This window comes from Salarias fasciatus, chromosome 9, assembly GCF_902148845.1.
Source record: "Salarias fasciatus chromosome 9, fSalaFa1.1, whole genome shotgun sequence".
Lineage (NCBI taxonomy): Eukaryota > Metazoa > Chordata > Actinopteri > Blenniiformes > Blenniidae > Salarias > Salarias fasciatus.
In genome coordinates, this window is record NC_043753.1 from 22,691,362 (window position 1) to 22,716,854 (window position 25,493).

Genomic DNA, 25,493 nt, shown 5'->3' on the forward strand with positions numbered 1-25,493 from the left:
GCACAGAATGCTTCAAATTCAAGGACTCCATGAGAACAGTTTTCATGATTCACATCTAGTTTTTAAGTTTCCTGCTGGCTTTGCTTGCCTCTGCTGCCTGAGTGCTTGTAATTTCACACCAGCCTCCTTACCTAGCCAGCAGCTGCTATGTGTGTTTAGACCAAATATAGAAGGAAACGGTGTATAATCTATTCAGCAATAGCTTTTAAATGTATATAATATAGGATGTGTTGTGTTTTTAAATAAACTGATGCACATAAATAGGAGTTGGGAGTTTTTAAAACCTTAAATCTTCAAGCTTGAGGCTTGAATTTCCAGTCAGGCCCAGTTAGAGTTGGAAACAAGCGGAATCGGTGTGGCGTGGCGACGCCGCTCAGCCTGCCTGCTGCGCCCACTGTGTGTTTTCCATGAGTCAGACTGGGCGTCATCCGGGCGAGGGGATGCCAGCGTCCATAAGCTCCCTCCATCTGTCACCAACGTCCTCTCCTGGTGTGATGCCTCTTTTTTTTTTGGTCATTTATTTCTTTGTTCCTGGGAGCATCTCGGAAACACGACGACGAGGCGATATTTGCGTCAAACGAATGATTTTTCTTTTATTATCAAAAACACCCGGCAGTGTCCTCTCAGGGGATCGGCTGGCAGCGAGAAGAACTGCAGAGAAAGAAGCTGGATGCAGGTATATATAACAGTCATTATTTTAAATATCAGAAACTCAAGTCATTGAAGCTTACAACAAATTTACAAATGACTTAAAGCTTCAGTTCTCCTCAGACTTTGTACTTCATCTTTCCGGTTCTGCTGATGACACAGATGTGCTGAAAGGAAAGAGATGAGAGGAAGAAGAATTAGCATTTATTCATTAACTGCTGCAGTATGATTTCTTTTTCCACATAAATTTGATGTCGGCAAAATAATACTTCAAAGATCAATCTCTACTCTTGATAAAGGAAGAAACATTAAAACCTGCAATGATTTGGAATGAGGGAATGCAATCTACAAAGATATGACACGTTCGTTCATCTAACTCTGGGTGTTCGAGGGGTTCAACTCATATTTCTTCCGTGGCGCAGAGGACAGATAAGAGAGGGGAATTTAACTCTGCAGATAATGAGATCCTAACCTCCACATTCCACAGGTTGCAGTCCGTTAAAACTTTCATAATGAATACCACCCGTTCAAACAGCAAAGACTCACGCAACCGCACACACACCGGACACGGCACACACACACACACGAAGCGTATGGGAGTCACACTCTGTCTTTCACATGAGTCAGGGGTGAATCTGAGGCCAGATATAAAATGGCAGAGTTCACGTGGGTTTTGTAGCGACGAAGTTCAGACCGGCTGGAAATAAACCGTCAGCAGCGCAACAAAGGCAGCAGAGGAGAGGCTGTAATTTTAGCTGAATGCTTCTCGGGTAATAGATTTTAAAATGTGTGGCGTGACTCCTCCAGAGCGCTCCTAACTTCAGAGAGAGCAAATGAAACACAAGAAATACAATTTTTGGAATAACTTACAGAATTTTAGGAAATAGAGGGTCTGTATTAAAATAAAATGTGTTCTTCAACTGGACCAAACCATGACTCAGTGGAATCCTGTCGCCCATGTAGTGAAAGCAGCCTGATCAGCGGCGCTCTGCCTGCACGCCGGGTCTCCTCCAGGAGGATACCTGGATAGTCAGGTGAGTTCAGGCTTTCAGTTGCTCCTCTCTGATCTGCAGCGCTGGCTTTCCCCTCCTCTCTCGTCCCTTTCAGCTCCTCACTGTCAGCTCTTCAAAAGGTCGCCGTGCGGCGCTCCGGTGGCCCCGGACTCAGGACTTACATTCAGGTCGCGGAAGTATTCGTTGTAGTCCAGGGCGTAGCCCACCACGAACCGGTTGGGGATTTCAAATCCAACGTCTGTCAAAACAAACGGACATGGAAGAAAAAGAGCATCTTGATTTAGTCACATTTCAACACTCATCTGTCTGTGTGGTTTGAAATACAAACTTCACTTAGTTTAGTTAATCAAAGGTTCAGGTGATTTGACACAGGAACTGATGTGATCTGGAGCCTTTGATATCACCCACAGGTGTCATATTGTGAAAACTGCATTTGTGTTAATTGGATGGTGGAACAAGAACAAGGCAAATATTCCAGCCTGGCAGGTGTGAATGAAATAACCTCGTCTGATCAGCTGTCAGGGAAAAGCACCAAGAAAACACGCTATTAGGAGCAGAGGAGCTCCAGATTGGGAGAAACAGTTTCAGAGGTAGACCGAAAAACCTTGTGGTGTGAGGGACAGGAGGAACTTACAGTCCGTCAGAGCGTCGGTGGTGTTGGGAACCCTCTTCACCAGCAGCCTGAAACATGGACAGAAATCAGCTGGAGGGCCTTTCAAAGCCGGACATTCACTTTGTCCGTTCTGTGGGATCTGCCCACGGACAGCAGCAGTCAAGTGGTATCTTCTTTTACTCGTCACAAACTCGGCATTTCCTGTCAAAATGGCTCACCCCGCGACCTTGACCATCTTGGGTTCAAAGGTCTCCACATGCTTCAGAAGGGCCTTCATGGTCTTTCCTGTGTCGACGATGGCCTGAGGGGAGGGAAGGCCACAGGAAGGGGGCAGATGAAGAGAGGAGACCAGACACACTGGAAAGTATCTGTGGAATTTCCTATCACATACACTGTCCTTGATACGTATTTCTCCTTTATTCAACAGTGCGTTCAATCGATCGCTGATGCTGCGGAAGGTTTGCCTCCTTGAGGCTGGAATTTAAACTCAGGTCAGTTTTGAAGAAAGTTATTGTGATTCTATGAAAGGCACACTGCCCAAAACTCCTCTGTAATATTGTATAGAATATAAATGTGCATAAATATAGCTTTTCTTTTATCTTATGAATGACTATTGGTGTCAGCATCAAAGAAAGAAAAGAAAAACTATTTGTTCTTTTTGTCCTTCTGTGGAACTTTATAAAAGAGAGTAAACAAAATATTAGAAGGGAGAGGGATGGTGGTAATTTAGAGGGTTTACTTTGGGGGAAAATGTTGTGTTCAGACAGGGTAAACACACACACACACACACACTCACCTCAACAATGAGCACACTCTTGGTAACATGCAACAGAAGAAAAGCAGAGACACAGCAGTGAGACATCACCTTTGAAATTTAACACTGTTCAAGCAAAGTGAAAATAAAGGCCGAGTTCTTTCCTCGCATTTCTCAGAGGCGGTATCTATAGCAACCGGTGTTGGCAGTATGTCGAGCGACTTAACGAAAAAAAAAAAAGAAAAAAAAAAAAACAACAGACAGCTCTTTCTCTGTTCCACAGTGGAGAACATCTGTGTCCACAGTGAGTGAGAGTCACTTCAGAGCGTCCGGGCGCTGCACGCCTTCCCCGGCTGCAGGCTTTCAGACGGGTTCTTGTTCCCTTGGCCGGCTCTCTGGGACTCTTTGTGAGGCTGCCGGAGAGTATCTATGGTTTTTGGGAGAGCGGCCGGAGAGAATGCGGGCGGCCGGCCAACGTTTCCCCGTCTATACCTGAACGCTGAACGCAACACTGGGAGACAATGAGTCGATTCTAATTCTAATTCTAATTCTTTTATTTGTATTATTACAAATGTTATTGTGATTGTGTTGATTTGCTTCCATTATCTACTCCCCATGGATGAAGCAAATGTAAAAGACGGTTTATTTTTCAATGTTATATTTAATGTTAAAGAGGCTCAGAACCAGAAACCAGGAAACGTATGGTTTTGTGAGGTAGCGAGCTTTCACGGCAGCGCCAGCAGTATCTGAGCTCGACCCATAATTACGACTGCAACATGTCTTGTGGCGGAGCTGCTGTTGAGATCCCCTCATGCCAGATTAATAGAGTGTGCAGGAGCAGAGTCAACAGCCTCCTGCGCTCCGAGCTGTGATTCATCAGCCATTCTCTGTGAAGCCTGATGAGGACCGATGATTCACATTTAGCGCTCTGCGGTAATATTTGATACTTGTGTGAGGCATTCATCAAGGAGTGACTTTCCTGATTCATGTTTTCAATCAAAGGACACCGTTCAACATTCTGTTTTTAATCCCTCTGACCTTTTTACCCGCGGTGAAAATGCATCTCAGCTGAAGCCCATGTTGACAGAGAGGCGAATTCAGCCTCAGTCAGCCCGACGCAAATGTGTGTGGGCATATTCACGCCTCCATTCAGCTGACTTAGTGACATTTCTGTCGACGGCCTATCAGGGAGAATGATGTTGTGACTGCGGGTGGGGGTAACCTCCCATGTTGCTGCAGACTCCTCCGTCACTCCCGCCTCAGCTCAGAAAGGATGGAGAATCAGTAAATCTGCCTCTGAGCTGCCTGAACTGTCTGATTCATGGCCAGAAACCACTTCAACAGACACCCGTGAGATATGCACAGTGAGGATGACTGTGAGGGCCAGTGAAACGCAAACTTGCAAAATTACACGTCGAGAGGCGAAGAATTGGTTCTATAAGCAGATTCTTTCACGGTCCGAAGACTTAAAAATTATTAAGAAATGAACACAAAAGCTGAAAATGTATCTTGCTGTGACATACACACCTTTCCACGCAGAAAAGACAGATCCCGGCTTCCAATGATGTGCAGATCCTCAGTCGACTGGTCATTCTGGAGACACACAGGTTTGTTTTATTAAAAGTGCACCGGCGCTGACTAATACTTTGGGTTCAGCCACAACAAATGCTAAGTCTGACAAATAGTTAGTTGCGAAACATTGTTACATACGCTGACTGCAAGGACAGCTTTATGTCTCCGTAAACTGACTTGACTGCTCAGCAGTGGGAGCAGAACAACATGCTGCACTAATGCAGGGAAACGGCTCCGATGGAGACTCGTTTCACAACTTGATGAAACATTGCTGACATAAACGGAGACACACACTTCACCTCCCAGAGGGAAACGGCACAAAACACTCCCCAGTCGCCGGCTTTGAAGCGACGTATCACTGGGATGAGGGCAGCGGCGGCGAGGACAGACTGGCCTCGGGGCAGGTCACATGACTCCATCGTGACCACAGAGATTGACTTACAAGCGTCATCGCTCAGACACTTTTTCCAGCTACTGTCAGTAAACTACACACCAACAGGAGGGCAGTATGTCTCTGCTCGACTGTTTCCTCATTGCTTTTCAACGATCCGTCAAACACAAATATACATGACCACACAGGGCCTGATGTGCACATAGGTCATATTACTGTAAACTCCTCCTTGTCGTTAATTCCTCAGTTTCTGTATTCCAGGTGTTTCACACTGTCAGCAGATGTTTGGGGTTTTTTTTTTTTCTTTCTAGCAGTTTGACGTTTCCACAGCCTGAGCTCTGCAGAGCTCCCCCACTGATCGTCCTTGAGTTGTCCTGCAGGAGAAGCTTCGTCCGCCAATAAACATGAACAACAGCGACACCTGGCGACATCTGGAGGCAAAAGCACGCTCTGCCTCCTCTTACAGAAGAGGAGTTTGGAGAGAATGCAGGACTAGAAGACAGACTTTTTTCTGAACTAAAGAGTGGATTTTCGTCTATTTTGCTCAAAACATTCTCAAAACTTCTCCAAACATCAGGAACCCTCACATTTCTGAAAAGCTGGATCCTGTTAATGTCTTACAGTTTTCTCCATCTGAGGCAAAAACTTTCCAATTTTCCAATACTTTATGGAAAGACCAAATATAATCTGGCAGAAAATGAAGGGAAGTAGTATTTAATGACTTACAGTACATCTCCCTGACAGTCTTTTATTCAACGAGCACAACGGATGGCTAGAATAAATGCTGATATGATGGGAATCCTTCATTGAGGGACAAAAAAAAGAACTTAAATAGATGTTCAAAAGGCCTGTCTCATGTAATCCTGGAGCAGGGGAGTCAAACTTAAGGCCTGTGAGGCAAAGTGGCCTACAAAAAGCTCCAAAGTGGATCTTCAAACCAGCAAGCAAATTATTAAGGTCCCAAAGAAAATACTTAGATTTCCTTGGACTGTTCTTCGGTGGAGCAGACACAAAACAAAACAGAGACCTGAGCTCACAGGCGATGGCAAACCCACCAGGTAGCTCTTCAGACGGATAAACTCCACTCGGGTCTCCAGGTATTTGCCGGAGTTCCGTCCGAGAACCTTGATGAACTCCACCAGGTCGGAGCAGAACTTGTAGCCTCCCTTCAGGACGCACAGCACCATGATGTTGTTATTCCCAAAGTCGTCCATGATGTGGCTGGCCAGACGCTCGATCCTGCAGAGAAACCCCGTCAGGCGCCGCTCTCCCCCGTCCCAGACTCAGTCTGCCCGTGTGCTTTACCTGTTCATGATGACCCCGTGTGGGATGTAGACACTCTCGATGTCTTCATGGTAGTGCTCAGGGTAGGTGAACAGATCCAGGCTGTAGCCCGGCCAGTCATCTTTAATCTACGATGGACGGATTCCGATAAGTGATACACAACTATTTAACGCCAGTTGCATGACTTTTTCAAGATACAGACAGCAACACAAAGACTGTAAACTCACCACTATCCCTCTTTTAATCCCTGCATTGTCCATTTGTAGTTCTGACACAAAGGTGGCGTCCGCAGTCCACCGGGTGAAGTTATCGGACAGAGTATCCGTATGGTGCTAATATTTACTGAGAGCCCACAGAAAGCAGCAGAAATACTTCAGTCTTTAACCTTCCTCTGAGCCACTGCTGGACAATAAAAAGTTAGAAAATGTTACAGATACTGCAACAATAAGAGCAACATTTCAAAGGCTGTCATGTTTTCACTCACTGTTTTCTGGTCTTCTCCTCAACACCCACTCACAAAGCGAGCGGGAACAAGAGTGAAGCGATCAGATACAGATACAGCCACAGGGATCACGCTCGAGTCATTTGTGCAGAAGGAAAGCGTTGTTTTGAGAATTAAATGGATAATCAGCCTCATGTGATGCCATGCTGGGTTGTGGCCTTCTCACAGTTTCAGACCGGGTGCAGTGACTTTTACTCCGTCAGAAAGGAACACATTCAAAACAATGTTTGTTGCTGTCAACAGTGATTAAATTGGGTATTTAGAAAAAAATAGAAAATGTGAAAGTCTCAAATAAGGCCTAAGTCTTTTCATTTTTCATTTAGTCCATCTCAAACAACATTTAACCAGCTTAAAAACGTTATTTACTGAGGTTGCTCAGAGTTAACCAAAGCCTGGGAATCTCACAATCAATGCAGGGTTTGTTTGATGATATGTAAAATAATGACATGGTGATATGTTTAATCAGATTAGCGATTACAATCAAGTCTGTGGCTCATTTCATGATGAAGAACTTTATCAACAAGTGTGAAGTCAGAGATTTTGCACGAATAGAAAAAACTGTTCTGGAAGCATGAACATGATATACTGATCACTAATAAAGTCACCACTGATGCTCTGACAGCCTGAAAAATTCACTGAAATGAATTAATTTTTTGTTGTTGTTTTTTTTAAATCTGCGCTATCTCCTCGTCCACCAGAGCCCTGATGTTCCTCCTGCTCTCCTCTGCCTCTCTGTCTTCTTGGAGCAGCTCCTCTTTGTCTGAAGCTCTCCTTCCTCCTCCTCCAGACGAGCTTCCACTGCTTCATATTTGCGTCTCCATTCAGCGTTTTTCTTTGTCAGCTGGAAGAAAAAGAGTGAAAATGGTCATTGAGGGACTTTCTAAACCTCTCACTGTCACCTGCAGCTTGTCGTTCCAAACCGGTTCATCTCCAGACAAAACGAAAAGAGCTCAGTTTGTGTCAAACCAGTGACTGAATGTGTTTCTACCTGGATGAGTCTGGAGAGGTTGTTCTGCTTCTCCTCCATCAGAGCCTCCTTCTCCAGGCGGTGTTCTTCTCTCAGAGAAGCTTTCTCTGCTGCCACCTCTTGTTCACAGAGCAGCCAGCGCTCCGCCCACTCCACTACACACTGTCTCCTGGTGTCGTGGGATGCCTGCAGCTTCCTGTTCAGGGCCTCCTTCTCCTCCGTCAGCTGGGCCACTTGCTGCTGGAGCGTCTCCTCCAGGAGGCGTCTGGCTGCCCGCTCTTCTTCCAGCTGCTGCTCTTTGTCCTGCAGCTGGGAGGCCATCAGCTGTGGTCTGGTGTCATTCTGCTGGGTCTGCAAAGCCTCTTTGAGAGAGGCAACTTCTTTTCTCAGTTGGCTGATTTCTTCCTGGTGTTGTTTCTTCAGGCCTTCTTCCTTTGCAGCCAGCCTCTCCTCCCTCATGTGCCAGCGGGCCTCCCAGTGCTTGTCGCTGTCGGCCCTCATCTTATCGCCGAGGGCCTTTAGCTGGATGTATCTCTTCTCAATCAGTTCTTTCTCAGCCAGGACTTCTTTGAGCTGGCAGTCTTTCTCCTGCTGGGCCTGCAGAGCCCCTTTGAGAGAGGTGACCTCTTCTCTCATCCGGCTGACTTCGTTCTGGTGTTGCTTTTTCTCACTCTCTTCTTTAGCAGCCAGCCTCTCCTCCCTCATGTGCCAGCGGGCCTCCCAGTGCTTGTTGCTGTCGGCCCTCATCTTATCGCCGAGGGCCTTCATCCGTCTGTACCTCCGCTCCTGCAGCTCCTTCTGAGCCAGAGCTTCTTTAAGCTGCCGATCTTTCTCCTCCAGCTGGGAGGCCATCAGCTCTTTTTGCTCCTCAAGAGCTCGCGCCTGTAGTTTAAAACACAAATAAATATGAGTTTTGTTCATGACATTCTTTAAACAATGAGCTGTATACTTATGTTTCTGTTCTAAAAAAAAAAGCTCTCTGACCTGTCTCTGGCTCTCCTGCTCTAAGCTGGTCAGGCGATGCGTTAAATCAGAAATTTCAGCAGTTTGCTGCATGCTGAAATCCCCATAATAAAACAACGCCTCACGGAGGGACTTCATCTGTTGAGACTGATCCCCTCGGGGGTTTTCAGTGTCTCCAGACCTTTTCTTCCCAACCTTCTTTCTTTCCATCTTGGAATAAGCACTTTTACAACAACAGGAACTCATGAAAAATACTGCACTATATATGAGTTGTTGTTTTTTTTAACTCCATTTTAATATATTGTAGCGACCGCGGGGGTCGCTAGGGGCGCTAGAGAGCCACTGCCCCAGAACTGACTGTTCTGGGGAGGCCCCGGGGCATGATGGGAGCTCCCCGTTCGGGACTTTTGGGGCCATATGTGGGGGTTCTGTGTTTATTTGCGTTTCCTTTTATTATGGTTATGTTTGCCATTTGTGTTACTGTGTTGTGCTTTCATTTGTGTTGTTTTTTATTTTCATTATCTGTCGGACCGTGGACTAGAAGGGTTGCTTGGGGGGTGACTTGGGGCCTACAGCCGTCATTACTTTGTCGTGGTGTTGGTGTGACATGTTCCCTTGCATGGTTGTTTTCACAATAAAGCTTTGGTTGAGCAATAGAGCTGACCTTGCTTCGTCTTCTTGCCCAGCAGTCGCCACTCGAATGCTACAATATTATTTGTTGGTCAAAAGCTTCAATGGGTAAAGTGCAGTCTTTCCGGAAAGCTTCCCGTGTACAACCGTTATTATATTTGTGAAAATGAAAAAAGAGCATACTGAACAGCGATAGACATGATGAAATATGATTTGAGGTTAAAGGTTAAAATGCACACACTCAGTCTCAGTTGGAGCAGACTTGGTGATTGTTGCACCTTGCTTTGCGGAGAGGGGCTTGAGCGTGATGAGGAAGTTAAGGTTGCTTTCTTGGTTCTTTTGTTCCTGCTTTGATGGAACTGCAGAGAGAACCATGTGGAGACAACCACCTGCAGAGGAGGACAGCCATTTCCAGCTGGCTGGCTGGCTTCTGCATGCAGCCAACTTCCCTGGAAACCATTTCCGACTGGCAGTCTTCCTTAAACGTAATGTTAAATGTCAGCGCCCATAGCGCCGCCATCTTGGATTGCTCACCGGTGCCTCTTGGGCTCCGCTGCCTTAGGCTGCTTTTCAAAGCAACACAGCTTCTTTGGAACTTTGATGCTGTTGCTAGATAGACGACTGTCAAAGTCTGGAAGCTCCAGAACACCAGGATCGCTCTGTGACGGCCCTCCAGTGTCGCCCTCACACAATCTGCTGTCAGGGACTGGGAGCAGTTTGACCCCAGTGTTGACTTGAGCTGGAGTAACAACAAGACAAGACATCTGATTTTTACCTTCCCCCATTTCTTCACATTTTTCCAGGAACGAGTCCAGTAGTGTCGGCAGATCCCAACCCAGGACAGCTGCAGCCACAACGTCTTCACAGAGCCCACAGTCAGTAGATGAGGCTGTTCATCAGCTAGTTCAGCGGTGGGGTATGATGGCAGTCTCCATGCACGCACACACACGGCAGGATACTTTTTTCAGAATTGTAATTTTTAATTCTGCAGCTGCAGGTGTTGCTGTTCACTTCTTTGCAGGCTGCCACATTGGCTGCTCAGTGTGTAAATTTAGGCATCTGGGATTCTGAGTCAGTCATTTGCTCCTCTTGAATAAAGATTTTGGGGGGGAAATCATCCTGGCAGCCTGAAATTCAATGGGCACTGCCCCCTGCTGCTGTGGAGCTCTAATAACAGCATCATCTTACTGGTGTGTGACATGTTTTTCTGACACATGTGCTTTACCTTACTTGTCCAAAAAGGTGCATCCAAATGCTGATACGTGTCCTTTGACTGAGCATTGTATGCAGTGTGTGTGTGTGTTTGTGTGTGTGTGTGTGAGTTAGTTAATTACTGACCGTAAACTCTCCCAAGGTGTGATTGTGAGTGTGTGTTTGGCCATTGCTCATAGTAAACTGGGATTGGCTGCAGCTCCACGTGACCCTGAACAGAATGAAGGGTGTGGAAGACGGAAACGCAACATGAGGAACATTTTTTTGTGCATGTTTTATTCACTCATCTTTAAAGATAAACATCATCACCCACACTCATCACCTTTGACCCTGACATGATTTGAACACACAACCTTCTGATCTGGACTCAGGCACACTGCCATTGCACCACAGGGTCACACAGTGAACATGCAGTGGTTTGTCCTCTCAGTTCACAGTAAGAATATCCCCAGTTTGAGTCCAGACTTTTGGGTATGTCTGCCAGAGTCCTACATGATTCCCTCTTCATTCAGTCAAAGACAGAAAATCACTTGTTATGAAACAAACATGGCTTTTCTTTTGCAGACAACAACTTTTTGGAAATGACACATAATAAATTTAGACTAAATGATATTAGATGATGTTCGGTATGATTCAGATTCAGAGATTGAACCCATTTACAGAAACGCATCATTCCATCATTTTATCTTCGTCCACAGATTTACTTCAGCATGAGAATGAAGAGTGAAACACGGAATTAACATCTTTACTCTTTCAAATGTGGATTATTTAAAATCATATTGGGATCGTGTGAGATGTACGGTGATGTGAAATTTCCTGATGAATTACAACAAACAATTAGAAGGATACACAAAGAATATCAACTAGGATGCAATTAAAATGAGTAAAGTTTCATTTAAAAAACATGCAAAACCTGTGAATTGGAAGTCAATCAATCAATCAATCAATTTATTTTTGTATAGCCCAGTATCACAACAACAGTTGCCTCAGAGGGCTTCAAGATGTTACATTGGTCGGTAAAAATAAAAACAGTGAATAAGCATAATGGTAATATGTCAATATTTACAGTGTAACTTAGCTGAACAAATTAACTGTTAAATTAACACGATGTATTTTTTCTTCAGACTACAACCATCCAATCCACCCAACTTAGTTTAGTGTTGGCAGAGAAGAGTTACAGTTGCTGCTCATCCCACAAATGTGAAACAGTTTAAAAGACAATTTTCATATTCCAGGTGTTGCACACTGTCAGCAGATATTTGTTTTGTTTTTCTTGCAGTGTGACATTTCCACAGCCTGAGTTCTGCAGGAGAATCCTTGTCCACCAATAAACATGAACAACAGCGACACCTGGTGACTTCTGGAGGCAAAAACACGCTCTGTCCACCAGATGGAGAGAATGCAGGACGAGAATAAAGACTTTTTTGTACTAAAGACTGGATTTTCGTTTATTTGGCTCAAAACACTCTCAAAAATTCTACCTTCACTTTTTGTTAACGTTTTAAACCCCAAATATGTTCAAAATACTGACAGAATAATCACGAACCAACACATTTCTGAAAAGCTGGATCTTGTGAATGTTCTGAAGTTTTCTCCCACTGAAGCAACAACGTTCAAATTTCCAAATACGTTTTGAAAAGAAGAAACACAATCTGGCAGAAAATTACAGGAAGTGGCATTTAATGACTTACAGTACTTACAGTACTTATTCCGGGAGCTGTATGGATGGCTGGAGTAAATGCCAAGATAAGATATGCTTTATTGATGTGAGGGAGATAAGTGAAATCCATCTTCAAAAAGCCTGACTCATGTAATCCAGGGGTGTTAAACATAAGGCCTGTGGGCCAAAACCGGAGGAAAGATAACAATAACAAAAATAACGTGATAAAGTTCATGAAGAATAAAGAGTAACTGTAATTGATATAATTAGCATAAATAGACCAAAGAGGATATTTTAACAATATCAGTGGAATATAAGTATCAACAACCAGTAAAAGGACACGTTTGTCATTGCATTTTCTGCTTTCTTTAAATTCTGCTCCTAATAATGTGTTTTCTTGGTGCTTTTCCCTGACAGCTGATCAGACGAGCTTATTTAATTCACACCTGCCAGGCTGGAATAAATGCCTTGTTCTTGTTCCTCCATCCAATTAACACAAGTGCAGTTTTCACAATATCACACCTGTGGGTGATATCAGAGGTTCCTGTGTCAAATCATTCAAACCTTTAACTAAACAAGATGAAGTCTGTATTTTAAACCGCACAGACAGATTAATGTTGAGAAGTGGCCAAATCAAGATGCTCTTTACCTTCCATGTCTGTGTTTGTTTTGACAGCGTGTTTATTCTGCTGTACAGCACTTTGGTCCACTGTGGTTCATTTAAAGCACAACATAAATACAGTTGATTGGTTGCTGTGTGGGCTGGTATCTGGTTGACTGATGAATGCAGCAGAAGCAGAAGCTACACAGATGGAACTCAAATGTTAAAAAAAAAAAAAAGTTGATTTAACAATATACTTTCACTACTTTCAGCATATTTAATTCTTATTCTTTGCATATAGCTTCACACTCTTATACAGGTTTGTTGGACTTTGTGGTGATTGCACATTACTGCAACTTGAAATTTAGTTTAGGTGATCTAAAATATGATCTTGTGGCCAAAAAATATTGTTTGAATTGGAAATACTTGTAGTTTTTGTTCATGAGTTTTGTTTGAGACGTTCTAGTGTGACATCATAGAAGACAGGGGGGGAGTAGACATCATATCCACCACTCAGAAGAATTATTCCTCACTTCTGTGACTTTGATTTTTAATGTTGGCTGATGTAAATGGTTTTGAACCTCTGGAGGAGGTCGATGTCCGTCTTCAGCTCCTCCATCGCCTCCTCCAGACGCTGCTTGTGTGCTTTCTTGGACGGTGTGTCTATGATCAGAGACAGGCCCTGGTACTCGTGATGCAGCTTGTCCCAGTTGCTCTTCAGGCCCTGAACGAATCAATTCAAGTAGAGACACTCATCAGTGACCTGAGACAGTATAAGTGTGACTCATACAACTTAAGACTTACACAGGGATGAACATTTAAATCACAATTATTGGTTGTCGCTCAATTTTTTGGTGTTTTTCTGAAATAAACGTCACATTCAAGTAGTCAGATTCCTTTCTTGAGTTCCTCCAGTTCCAGATGTTTTTGTGGTCCCCTGCTATTTCAGAGGAAGGAACTGCTCCCATGCAGCCATGTGTTCACGTACCTTCAGGACGGCTTGTCTCTCCTCATCCGATAAGTGCTTCATGGCATTCTGCTCCCTCTGCTCTCTCACGAAGTCGTCGTACTCCTCCTGAGCCCTGCGCTCCTCCTCGCTTCGCTGCTGCAGATACTCGGGTATTTTACCAAAATCCTTCACAAAAACAACCAAAACCTTCCATGAGTTCACACCAGGTCAGCCCCCCAAAAAATGTAAACCTTTTGTCACCTTTATCGAACAGATAAAACAGAAAACAAAACCTTTTTCTTGATGTATTTGGGGACAAGTCCAGAGGTTTCCAGATGCTGTTTGTGTCCCTTGTGGCTATCCACACTGACTGGCTGCGGCTTCTTTGGCACACCACACTCGACTGTCTTTAGAAAGTCCCTTTTGGTGCGAATTATCGGTGGGTTGTCAGTTCTTGCAGGAACTTGTGGCTTTTTCGCCGTGCATGTGCAGCTTTTATGAACATCTTCTAGTGGGACAGAAAAAAAAAAGAATTATATAACAATTCATTTTCAATGAATGAATCTCAAGCTATTGGAGTGTGTGTGTGTGTGTGTGTGTGTGTGTGTGTGTGTGTTTTGTTTTGTTTTGTTTTTTTTAAAGAAAACTCACTTTCTGGCAGTTTAGGTTCTTTGGAATGTTTTTTCAGATATTGTCCTGGGGATGGAACCTCCACTTCCGATGGCCCCATCGTCCTCCTCAAGTCTTTTTTTGAATTGTTCTCCTGGAGAACTGTAGGTCTGAACTTGGACACATATCTACAGAAAAAAAAAAAAATAACAGTTGATAAATACATAAAATAAACTACTACTGATATGAAAAGATGTAGATGAGCCCAATGCTACACAAAGTAATTATAAAGAGATGCAAAATGACTGAAGGATTGAAAAACAAACAAACAAACAAACAAACAAACAAACAACACTATGACCAAAAATAAAGTGAGACAGACACATTGACAAACAGAAGACATAAAACTGAACAGTAACGGTATGAAATAATCTCAGATACAAAATCACAAAAATAAGACAGAGTCAACCATAAAATGACAAAAATCGACATGCAAAATTTCTAAAATGTTACATGATTAAAAACAAAAACAAACAAAAAAACAACAACAACATCCTAACTGGGACAGACACACTAAAACTATAATCGGATGCAAATTACAAAACAAAAACAAAGACATTTTATTAAAAGTTTGAGAGTGAAACTCACCTCGGTGGTTTTGAAGTTGGAGTTTCTTCCCTTGGAATGATGTTATAAACACTCTCTTTGGGGTAAATAATGTCTGACATGTTGACGAAGTTTAAAATAGACGCGGGAGAATGATTCCCTTTTTAAGTCTTCAAGCTTCACAGTCGACGAGCCAACACAAATTTGCTTGAGGATTCAAATGTTGGTCAGTTGCTTAGCAACCTGGGAAGCGAATGCTGCCTTCTCGTTCAGTCGTAACTCTGCAATTTTCAGCTTAGTTTTAGTTATACAATGACATATGAAGCACGAACGTTTAAAGATAAATTTTTTTTAACATAAACTATATTTTATGAGACTTTAGTCGTTTCAGGGATTGCTTTGGCACCAGTTCCCTATTTGTTTTGTAGTTTAGCAACAAAAACTACAGAATTAGAACGCTTCGACGAGCTCTATGGTTTCGACTGGTACGTGAAAGCACCACAGAGTTACTCGTAGTAGCAAACTTAACAATGGAATGAATGAAATATTATTTTTTGTTGTCTCAGACACCCAGGTTAAAAATAATTGTTGTTTACGTATGCCTAGAACTTAAAGCGCACAGCAATTCTGCCACTGCTCCATCTATATATCCCTTCCATATAAAATAGCTTTTAGTTCTTTTGGGGCTTCCGTAGTTGTTTTGTGGCGGCTGGTGTTTCGGATTGCCTGGTTTCCTTACTATCAGGTGCCTGACTTCCTGTAATAGCGTCACTGGCTCTGCCGCTCCAAGTAGTGACAGAAAATCTTTAACGAAAAGCCAACTGCCATCCTTATCTGTCTTTTTTTATCGACATTCAACCGCATTTGCAGGAACATTTCAAAGAACACAGTACCTTTAGTGACTCCAGAAAAGACAGACGATTAAGGAAGTTGGTCACCTGTTAACGGGGTAACCAGTTGATCTGAAACACCGGCAGCTGAGCGGACCCTGTCAAAGTACGTGTTTTCACCAGTAACATGTGTTGTATGCTATCCTTCACTGAAACATTTACTCACAGACCTACATTCCGAAGAAACAAGCTTTCATGGCGAACGTACAACCATAATTTATGGCGGTATGTTGTTTGTTTAAAGTCCTTGGTCGAACGTGACAAGTGTGACAAGCGTGCACACTCCTTGAACCTTTGCTTGTGTGAGCCACGTGAGGATCGGGGTAATTCAGGGCTAATGTTTACACGTCTGACATAAAAGGAAATTATATTAGCCGGCCTTCTGATTATTGTTGTTTCATTTTAAATGGGTCATTGTAAAATCAGATGCGAATGTAGGTCACTGATTGTTTACCCTTTTTATCAAATTTCCTGTTTACCAGTTAATTTAGGTTGTGTAGTTGTCATTTTATGTTGCTTGTTAAAAATATGTGAGTTTGTTTTTTGATGAATAGACACTGATAGTATTCATTATTAATTTTGCTCTGGGGCTGTTTTCTGCATTTGGTTCAGAAAAGAGTAACACTTTGAACAACTGTCACATTCAGATTAATGATAATTAATAATCCAGTGTATGTTCTGAATCAGATGCAAACAAAGAATTCTTCCTGTTCTGATGAGGTATATAAAACACACACACACACACACACAAATAGAGATTCCTAACATCAAAAAACAGATTCCAGAAGAAGTGTGAATAGCTGTTCCTCCACTAATACAGTGAGACATACCACGCAGCCTTCAGACCCCTGGCGTCATTTCAATCGATCTGTTCAAAATGTCATGGTCTTTATTAGCAATCATTAACCACCACAGACAGGACTTTTTCCTTTCAGCCTTCTCTGGGGTTTTCCAGAATAATAAAAATTCCGTCTCACCAGATTATGGGACAAGTTCCTCAAAACAGAACTATATAAACAGTTATTGTCATCATTGATGTGAGCTGGAGAAGGGAATATAAATTGAAATGATTATTTATGCTGTTAAATTTAATGTGGGCTCTATCTTGGTTCAAGTGCAGGCTTAGAGTCCTTATGTTCTCCACATGTGTGCGTGTGTCGTAGTTTAGTGAGATTAATTTCTTCAGAATGAGAACAGAGATACCAGAACAGTGTGGAAAGTCACAAAAAAGCCCAGAGTACTTATTTGAAACCTCCGTACAATCACATTTTCTGATAGTTTAAACATTTTTTGTCTGTAATTCTGTCGGTGGTTCAGAAGTGATAATATTTCAATGAGGAAATTTGTCAATGAGGAGGAAAAAAAATGTCAGAAAAATAAAACAGCAGTGGTTTGTTTGTGATTGTAAAATTTTCTTAAGAGTTGTGTCCTTTGTGTAGTCATGAGTTAAACTGAATCTTGCTGTTTTTCACAGGACAAAGAGCTGCTCTGGCTTGGTTCCTGACTCAATGGGTTTACTCAGAGCCAGTCAGCTCGCAGTGAGAGCTGCCGGATGCCGCTCGAGCCCTGTTTCAAAGATAAAATCATGGCTTTCCACCAGAGCTGCACACTTGGGGGACACGAACATCCTCCTGATGGGTCCTCCCGGGGCAGGAAAGACCACGGTGGGGAAGATCGTGGCCTCCAGACTGGGACTGCCTGTCGTAGACATCGACGACGACGTCTTGGAGGCGGCGTGGAAGATGCCAGTAGCTGCCAAACTGGCGGCGGTCGGCGGTGAGCGCTTCTTGGAGGAAGAAGGTCAGGCTTTGTGCAACTTCTCCGCCAGCCGCTGCGTCGTTTCCTTGACAGGTTCCAACCCTCTGCATGCCGAGGCCATGCAGCACGTCAGAGACAGTGGCCTGGTCGTCTATCTGGACGTGGACGGCGAGGACATCCTCCGCAGGCTCGAGAGGATGAAGGTGAACAGGATCGTGGGACAGGAGGCAGGAGTGTCCATGAGGGATGTTCTGCTTCACAGGAAGCAGTTTTACGAGAAGTGGCTGGATGTGCGGGTGTTGTGTGGATCCGGAGAGACGGTGGAGGAGGTAGCAGACAAGGTGCTGAAGGCCGTGGATCGATACAGAAACCACGATGAGGAAACGTACGTCTCGACAAGGGGGACGAGCACAGAACCGTCGACTGAGAAGAAGCACTTCAGCGACGTGGTGGTGGAGGGTCTCGCTGCAGACGGAGGCCTCTACGTTCCCAAGAAAGGCTTCCCGAGGATCGATGCACGCGAGTGGATGAGATTAGCCGCCATGTCATACCCAGAACGGGCTTCAGTTCTTCTTGAAAAGTGCATCCACCCTCAGGACGTCTCTGCTCTGGATCTCAGAGCAATGGTGACCAGCGCTTACGGGTCAAACTTTTCCAGCGAAGCAGTCGCGCCGGTCAGACACCTCGTCAGGAACCAGTACGTCCAGGAGCTGTTTCACGGCCCCACCGCCTCCTTTAAGGACCTCGCCTTGCAGCTGATGCCTCAGCTCTTCGCCCACTGCCTTCCACCCATGTGCAACTTCCTCATCCTGGTCGCCACGTCTGGAGACACGGGCAGCGCCGTGCTCAGCGGCTTCAGCAGGCTGAGCGCCGCCGACAGACGCCGCACGGGAGTGCTGGTGTTTTTCCCCGAGGACGGAGTGAGCGAGATCCAGAAGCTCCAGATGACGAGCTACAGGGAGGGGAACGCCAAGGCCGTCAGCGTCCGGGCGGACTTTGACTTCTGCCAGAGGAGCATCAAGAGGATGTTTGGAGAGGCGGGGCTCACCGGGCACCTCGCCGTGGAGTACGCCACTGTGCTCAGCACCGCCAACTCCATCAACTGGGCGCGGCTGCTGCCTCAGGTGGGTCGATCATGTGATGAAAGGAAAACATGAGATTAGCAATTTAAAGATTTTCCTTTTTAAAGTCTCAGTTATTGTGTGTTCGTTTTTCTTTTGAGCCACCTCCATGCGTGTGTGTGAATGGGTGGATTTAACTGACATTGATAACTGATATCTATATATTATATTCATATTTTTACATCAAATTCCATTTGAATAACCCCCTAACTCAACAGAGAATGTCGCCCAACATGCCCCCCTGCACCTACTGCAGTTCAGATAACATTCTGAAGTGGTGTGTCACGCAAAAACAATGCATGCCTACTGAACACCTTTATCTAATCTGAAACTTCCCCCGTGTCAAGAAGGCATGCTACTGAAAATCTGCATTATCATACCACTTTCTGACAATGTTTCCCAAGGCCTAGAAAACTGCTAGCAAACCAACACACACCACCCATCCATTCATCCATCCATCCTAGATTTCAGAGTCTCCCTGACTGAGTCTCATTGAACTTGCTTCTTATTTGAAATTAAAAAAAAAAATAACATCTAAAAGTCAGTATACATAATGTGGAGGAATTTTGATCTGTATCTTTGGTCACCTTTAAAGAGTTCATCCACAGCTGTTAGCTTGTCGTTTGCCTTCAAAAACATTTTCTCACAATTTTGCATTATTCACTCAACCAAACAAATTCTCTACAAAGGCATCTCTCTTGATGCAATGAAGGAATTTCAGTGTTTTTATTGCAGATTGTGGAATCCTCAGTGTGGCTCAGAGCCCTGCACTTTACTGAATCCTCAGCTGATTGACTTCAGCCACTGGAGGAAGTGTTTTGCTCGCCGTGGATCAGGAAGGATGATCTGTATTCTGCTTTCACTGTCATGAAACACGTCGATTTTTTCTGTCAAGTGTTCAGTCATCTTATTTTTGGCTCCTCAAAGGAATTCACTTGTCAGAAACAGTCTCATTAAACATGCCAGTTGTGTTTTCGAGCAGCTTTAATGTGACTTGACACTGATCAGTGTGGTGTGAACTGTCCCCCCTGCTGTAGGTGGTCTATCACTCCTCCGCCTACCTGGATCTATGCAGGGACGGTGTCATCAGCTTCGGAGATCCCATTGATGTTTGCATCCCAACGGGCAACTTCGGCAACGCCATGTCCGCAGTGTACGCCAAGGAAATGGGAATCCCCATCAGGAAAGTCATCTGTGCGTCGAACCGCAACCGGGTCATCGCCGACTTCATCGCCAGCGGTGAGTACGACCTGCGGGGACGGCCGCTGATGCCCTCCCACTCCCCGGCCATAGACATCCTCAAATCCTCCAACCTGGAGCGCTTCATCCACCACGTGTCGGGGTCGGACGGCTGCCTCGTCCGGGACCTCTTCGCTCGCTTAGACGCGCAGCTGCACTTCCGCGTTCCCGAGCCGCTCCTCGGCCGGCTGCAGCGGGAAGCGCTGGCCGGCTGGTGCTCCGAGGACGACTGCCTGGCCGCCGTCCGGAGCGTCCACGCGCAGACGGGGTACGTCATGGACACGCACACCGCCGTGGCCCAGGCGGTGGCCGACAGGCTGCAGGACGGCTCGTGTCCCGTGGTGCTCTGCGCCACCGCTCACTACGGGAAGTTCGCTCCCTCCGTGTTCAGAGCTCTGGGTGTCCAGAACGCTCCGGATGATCCCGTCCGGCAGCTGGAGAGACTGGGAGCTTGTGCGTCCGGACCGGAAATCCACGGGGCGATGGTGAAATGCTTGAAGGAAGGCGGCAGGAGGAAACACGCTGTGTGCCGGCCGGATTACGCAGTGCTGGTGGAGCAGGTGGAGAGCATGATAGAGGACTCTTTCCTTCAAGTCACATAGACTTAAATAAAGTGTTTCTCATCTTCTACCTGAAAATTCACATTGTTTATGTCTCCTGTTTGAACTCTGTGATGACCACATGTCAAAACAAAGCTGCGTCTTCGAGGCTCACGTTCAGTTTGTGTAATCAAAAGCAGGTCTGTGGACTCAGAGGGAATCGAACCAGTGTGAACCACTTCACCACCGGCACACTGTGTTAAGTAAGAGCAACAATGAGTAGAAGTTATGAAGAAACGTGTGTAATTGAAAAGGCCAAATCCTGCATGAACCTTCATGATTGAGACAAATGCAACAGTTCACTTTAATTTTCACAGGACAAGGATGATTTATCGTAAGGCTTATTGATCATAACATGTTTTTATACATCGTTATCTGGACTGGGGGCCCATTAGATGGGAGTGTCCATCTTATGGCCGGTGTCGCGTGTGGAGATCTCGTGCCCGAGTTTCGCTCTATTGTGTTGCTGCCAGGCGAAGGTCACACTGCAGTGGAGTCAGTATCGGCTGTTCTTCGCCAACACGTTTCCCCACTAAAAAATACCGACAGAAGAACAACTTCTAACTTTTTATTCTCAATATTTCAAGTTGTTTAAATTTATACCATATTTTATTGTCAATATTCCTTCTTTGTTTCACAACCTACAACTTTTCCTCAGAATGTTATTGCAATTTTAATGGGCTTTATAAACTTTAGTTGACATACTTCTGGAGCAGAAGGACCAAAAACTCACTTCATCTTGATTTTCAGCGTGAACACAGTCGGTGAAAGCGTCGGCTGCTTTGTTTTGTGTCCGAAAAGTTAGCAGAGGGATCAGTGGCTCGTGGCGGCCAAACGCTCACGGAGATGCCACTTTATGATCCTTTGATGTTGCCTCCTCTGATCACTGGAAGAGAATTCACTAAGCGCTGTGTTTTTATTATTGTCAGTAAAAGGCAATATACCAGAATCATTTAATTCGTGGCGATGAGACTCGTGGGAATGAGTCACTGTCTTGACCAGGTGTTGTTGTTTTCTCTGTGGCCATTCAGAGGCTAATATTTCACCTTGAGTCTCAATACAAGGACTATAAAATGTTGACCTCATTTTCAACTTTATCATAGAGTTTCATTCAGTTTATTGTTCACCTATTGTCCTTCCTTATTTATGTGACAATGCTGAAATGGATTGGTTTCACTTGACTTTTTCATCCTGGCATATTTTATATGTAAAGATGTAAACCTGATGAAGGCAGAATGCTAAAACTCGGTGGGCCCTGTCTCTCCGGCCGTCAGTCCGGTCATTTAAGTCCAGGTGCTGGCTCAGCAGTCCGAGCGAGAGCAGAGAGCACGATAAGTTTCATAGATCTCCAGGACTGCTTATGACTGCAGTTGGTGAAATAGATGGAAAGTCGAGCCAGATTTGACGAAGCACTTTGCTGCTTTACCCTCAGATCTGGATCACTGCCTCTTTTTCTCTCTCTCTGCATTAACTAAAAGCAAAAGTGGTTTGTGGTTCTATTTTATCTGTATTTTCTAAACCTACTGCATTTTTCCAGCTAGCATTACCTTGTTTTCTTTTAATAATTTCATTCAAAAAGGCTGAAAAAGATCTGTAAAAATCTATTTATAAAGACTGTGATCCTGTCCCAAACTGAACCGAGTGGATTTGTCTTGCTCTGGCTTAGAGTGTTCACTCTTCCATGCTTTTCGGATGACTGATCACTTTTCTGTGTGCTATGCATGAATATATTACACAGAACACGGTGCCGTACTGTAGGCTTCTCGCTGCCGTCCTCCCCTGTGAGCCTCTCTGTGAGCACTGGCCTTATTAATCAGGCTGCTTGGCAGGCGAGTGTGAAGAATGGTGGGATGCGAGTCTGGAAGAAGGAGACGAAGAAGAGCGGGGGGGAGTGTGTTGTTGCGCAGGTGCATCAGTGTGTGTGTGTGTGTGAAGGGGGAAAAGAGAGCCAGCTGTTGCTCAGCACCTCCTGACCCACGGCTGGGTGAGCACGGATAATTGCAGGTACCAGCCTGTTCCCATCTCCCTAATGTGAACCTGTGGCATAATGTGAGCGGAGGGAAACGAGAGAGGAGGAAGCGGATGCATGGGAGAGGCTTGGAAAGCCGATCCGGTGAACCGGGTTGATTTTAGGTCGCCTGGCTGAAGAAGCCCCGCTGCAAGCCTCTCTGCTGTAATCCACCATGTTGAAGTCCAGATTTAGACCTAACAGAGAGGAGCAGCTTCACATCATTCACAGCAGAAAACTCTGTCCGGAATAACAAACGACTGCACTTTTAACATCTGGGTGTAATCTGGGTCAGTGGTTTTTAAGCACATTTGTTGAAGTAATGGAGATTAATTAAATGTTCTCTTTGTCAGTTACAATAAACTATTCTGTGATCACATGTTGCTGTTTCAGAGATGCTTTCCACCTACTTTCATGCTAACTTTTGTATCTTGGTTATTATTTTACAGTCGTCGAATTTAGTTGCCTTTTATGGTCCTTTGTGAAATGACCTTGTTTTGAACTGTGTCTTTTATTTCTTTATTTTTTTGTCTGATGTTAGAAGTTGGGTTGTTGCACTACAAACAGGAAGTTCCATAACTATTTGCTTCTATCCTCCAACTTTTTTGGTTTATGGAACTGACTGTTTGTAGCGAAACAGCCCAACTTCCAAAAATCACATAAAAAATAAAATAAAGGTACGGCTTAAAACAAGGTCATGTCAAAAAGGACTGTAAAAGGCAACTAAATTTGACAGCTACTATAAAATAAACAAGATACAAAGGTTAGCATGAAAGTAGGTTGAAAGCATCTTCAACAGCAACATGTGAACGCACTATAGAGTAAGGCCCGGTTTAAAACAAGGATCGTAAAACGGTTAGTAAGCTACACTTACCAAAGCAGGTGGTGGGCAAAACTATTCTACAATTTTATTTAGCAGACGCTTTTGTCCAAAGCGACGTACAGTGGGGCTAATTCAGGGTTTATTGTCTTGCCCAAGGACACTTCGACACGCAGACAGTGGGAGACAGGAGTCAAGCTCACAACCAACCGACTGTGGGAAGACTGCTCTCCCCACTGAACCACAGCCGCCCAGTAAACACGTGAAAACAAGGAAAGAGACAGACAGCCAAGTCACATAAACCAAAAAGTTATTGACTAACTGCGGAGCCCCTAAAGGGACATCAAATATATACTGTATTGGCCCGAAGATAAGACAACTCTGATTATAACACGACCCCTATTTTTCAACTATCATTTTGTAAAAATAAAAATATGTTGAAGACAATAAGGTTACTCATAAAAGAATTTTTTATTGTACAATTACTCTAAACCCAAAAACTCACAACAGAGATAACATTTAATGTGATTTAAGATAAAAAAAAATATTACTGCAGTACTAAATAAAAAATATATTCTCTTTCTCAAAATAAGCAACAATAAGCAACAATTAAGTACCTCAAAGGTTCAATAACTGCATTAATGATGTAAATAACTTTATAACCATCAAATTCAAGTTGTATTCAACTTCATGAACATTAGTAACTGTAGCCCTCTGTGAATATTGGATTCAGTTTGGATGTAGAGAACAGTTCTTCAGAAAGAAAGCAGGAGGTTTCAGCTGGTCTGAGCGTTTATTACTTTCTCCTGAAGGCTGTAAAACTGAAACAAACCAGATATACATATAAGTGAACATAAACACAAGATGTATCACAACATACATCACTGTCTGGAAACAAAAGTCAGTATTTAAAATGAAAGCCGCTAGCTCAATGCTAACTATTATATGTATATGTTCGTCCTTCGTAGTCGAAGATGACCATGACATCTGTTATGAGGTGGAGCTGCTAACGATGTGTCCGGAGGTGGCTGATGAGGCCGATCCGGGCAAGGAAGCCTCGCCCACAGGTCGGACAGTAGTGGGTAGGCGCTGTGCTGTTGGTACTCGTGTCTTTGGCTTTGCGTGCTGCTCTCTTCTGCTTGGCTTGGAGGGTCCGGCGCTCCTCTGCTGCATTGGCTCCTTTGCTGATAAGTTGGCGCCATCCGGGTTTGTGGGGTGCAAGTGATTCCCAGGATTCAGTGCTGATGTTGAAGTCTTTTAGCGAGACCTTGAGGCTGTCCTTGTACCGTTTTCTCTGCCCCCCAACTGTGCGTTTACCCTGACAGAGTTCTCCATAGAGGAGCTGCTTAGGAATGCGGTTGTCTGGCATTCGGGTAATGTGGCCAGCCCACCTGAGTTGGGCCTTGCGCATGATGGTGGTGATGCTGGGGAGGTTTGCCTGCTTCAGGACTTCCGTGTTGGGGAGTCTGTCCTGCCAGCCGATGTGGAGGAGGTTTCTGAGGCATCTGAGGTGAAAGCGATCAAGCTGTTTTTCATGTCGCCTGTACGCAGTCCAGGTTTCCGAGCCGTAGAGTAGGGTGGTGAGGATGACTGCTCGGTAGACTTTCAGTTTGGTCTCAAGGCTGATTCCCCTCCTCTCCCAGACTGTCTCCCAAAAGCACTGCTTGCCTTGGAGATTCTGTTGTTAATCTCGGCATCAATGGTGGCTGTGCGAGAGAGGGTGCTGCCGAGGTAGGTGAAGGTTTCAACCGCCTGGAGAGTCTGTCCATTCACAGAAATCTGTGGTTCGTGGTATTGGTTGCCTGGAGCTGGCTGAAACATCACCTCAGTTTTCTTGGTGCTGATGGTAAAGCCAAAGTTGCTGCAGGCTGCAGAAAAGCTGTCCATCTCGGCTTGCATTTCATGCTCGTCACTGGCATTAAGGGCACAGTCGTCGGCGAAGAGGAATTCTCTGAGAGCAGTCTCCTTCACTTTCGTGACGGCCTGCAGTCTCCTCAGGTTGAACAGCTTCCCGTCAGACCTGTACCTGATGTTGATGCCAGGCTTGTAGTCTCTGAAGGCGTCAGTCAGCATTGCCGAGAACA

General features: G+C 44.6%; 4 protein-coding genes across 5 annotated transcripts in view; 2 read left to right on the forward strand and 2 right to left on the reverse strand.

Annotated features, from left to right (window-relative positions):
- The window catches only part of LOC115394103 (zinc finger protein 45-like), a 1,173,573-nt gene that overhangs the window by 935,786 nt on the left and 212,294 nt on the right, over window positions 1-25,493 (forward strand). The window lies entirely within an intron of this gene.
- Window positions 678-6,581, reverse strand: prtfdc1a (phosphoribosyl transferase domain containing 1a). Its single transcript, XM_030099385.1, has 9 exons — window positions 6,503-6,581; window positions 6,297-6,403; window positions 6,047-6,230; window positions 4,556-4,621; window positions 3,071-3,088; window positions 2,493-2,575; window positions 2,296-2,342; window positions 1,823-1,899; window positions 678-815 (listed from the first exon to the last, which is right to left on the reverse strand). The coding sequence occupies exons 1-9, from the start codon at window positions 6,533-6,535 to the stop codon at window positions 768-770; spliced, it is 663 nt and encodes a 220-aa protein (XP_029955245.1). The 5' UTR covers window positions 6,536-6,581; the 3' UTR covers window positions 678-767.
- Window positions 13,361-15,149, reverse strand: enkur (enkurin, TRPC channel interacting protein). 2 transcript variants are annotated; one of them, XM_030099384.1, is made up of 5 exons: window positions 15,017-15,149; window positions 14,411-14,556; window positions 14,053-14,267; window positions 13,799-13,945; window positions 13,361-13,534 (listed from the first exon to the last, which is right to left on the reverse strand). In XM_030099384.1, exons 1-5 carry the CDS (start codon window positions 15,094-15,096, stop codon window positions 13,361-13,363), a joined length of 762 nt encoding a protein of 253 aa, XP_029955244.1. In that variant the 5' UTR covers window positions 15,097-15,149. The 2 variants fall into 2 exon arrangements, with proteins under 2 accessions (XP_029955244.1, XP_029955243.1); XM_030099383.1 differs by having other exon boundaries at window positions 14,053-14,250; window positions 14,385-14,556.
- On the forward strand, window positions 17,332-22,207 carry thnsl1 (threonine synthase like 1). Its single transcript, XM_030099300.1, has 2 exons — window positions 17,332-18,746; window positions 19,781-22,207. The coding sequence occupies exons 1-2, from the start codon at window positions 17,373-17,375 to the stop codon at window positions 20,582-20,584; spliced, it is 2,178 nt and encodes a 725-aa protein (XP_029955160.1). The 5' UTR covers window positions 17,332-17,372; the 3' UTR covers window positions 20,585-22,207.

Coding starts and splice junctions, on each gene's coding strand:
- prtfdc1a (XM_030099385.1), bottom strand. CDS start 6,535: ATGGACAATGCAGGGATTAAAAGAGGGATAGTG. Junction 1,900..2,295: donor CACCGACGCTCTGACGGACT/GTAAGTTCCTCC, acceptor TTGTTTTGACAG/ACGTTGGATTTGAAATCCCC. Junction 816..1,822: donor AATACTTCCGCGACCTGAAT/GTAAGTCCTGAG, acceptor CTTTCCTTTCAG/CACATCTGTGTCATCAGCAG.
- enkur (XM_030099383.1), bottom strand. CDS start 15,096: ATGTCAGACATTATTTACCCCAAAGAGAGTGTTTATAACATCATTCCA. Junction 13,946..14,052: donor CCAAATACATCAAGAAAAAG/GTTTTGTTTTCT, acceptor GTTTTTGTGAAG/GATTTTGGTAAAATACCCGA. Junction 13,535..13,798: donor AGAGACAAGCCGTCCTGAAG/GTACGTGAACAC, acceptor TGATTCGTTCAG/GGCCTGAAGAGCAACTGGGA.
- thnsl1 (XM_030099300.1), top strand. CDS start 17,373: ATGGGTTTACTCAGAGCCAGTCAGCTCGCAGTGAGAGCTGCCGGATGC. Junction 18,747..19,780: donor GGGCGCGGCTGCTGCCTCAG/GTGGGTCGATCA, acceptor CCCCTGCTGTAG/GTGGTCTATCACTCCTCCGC.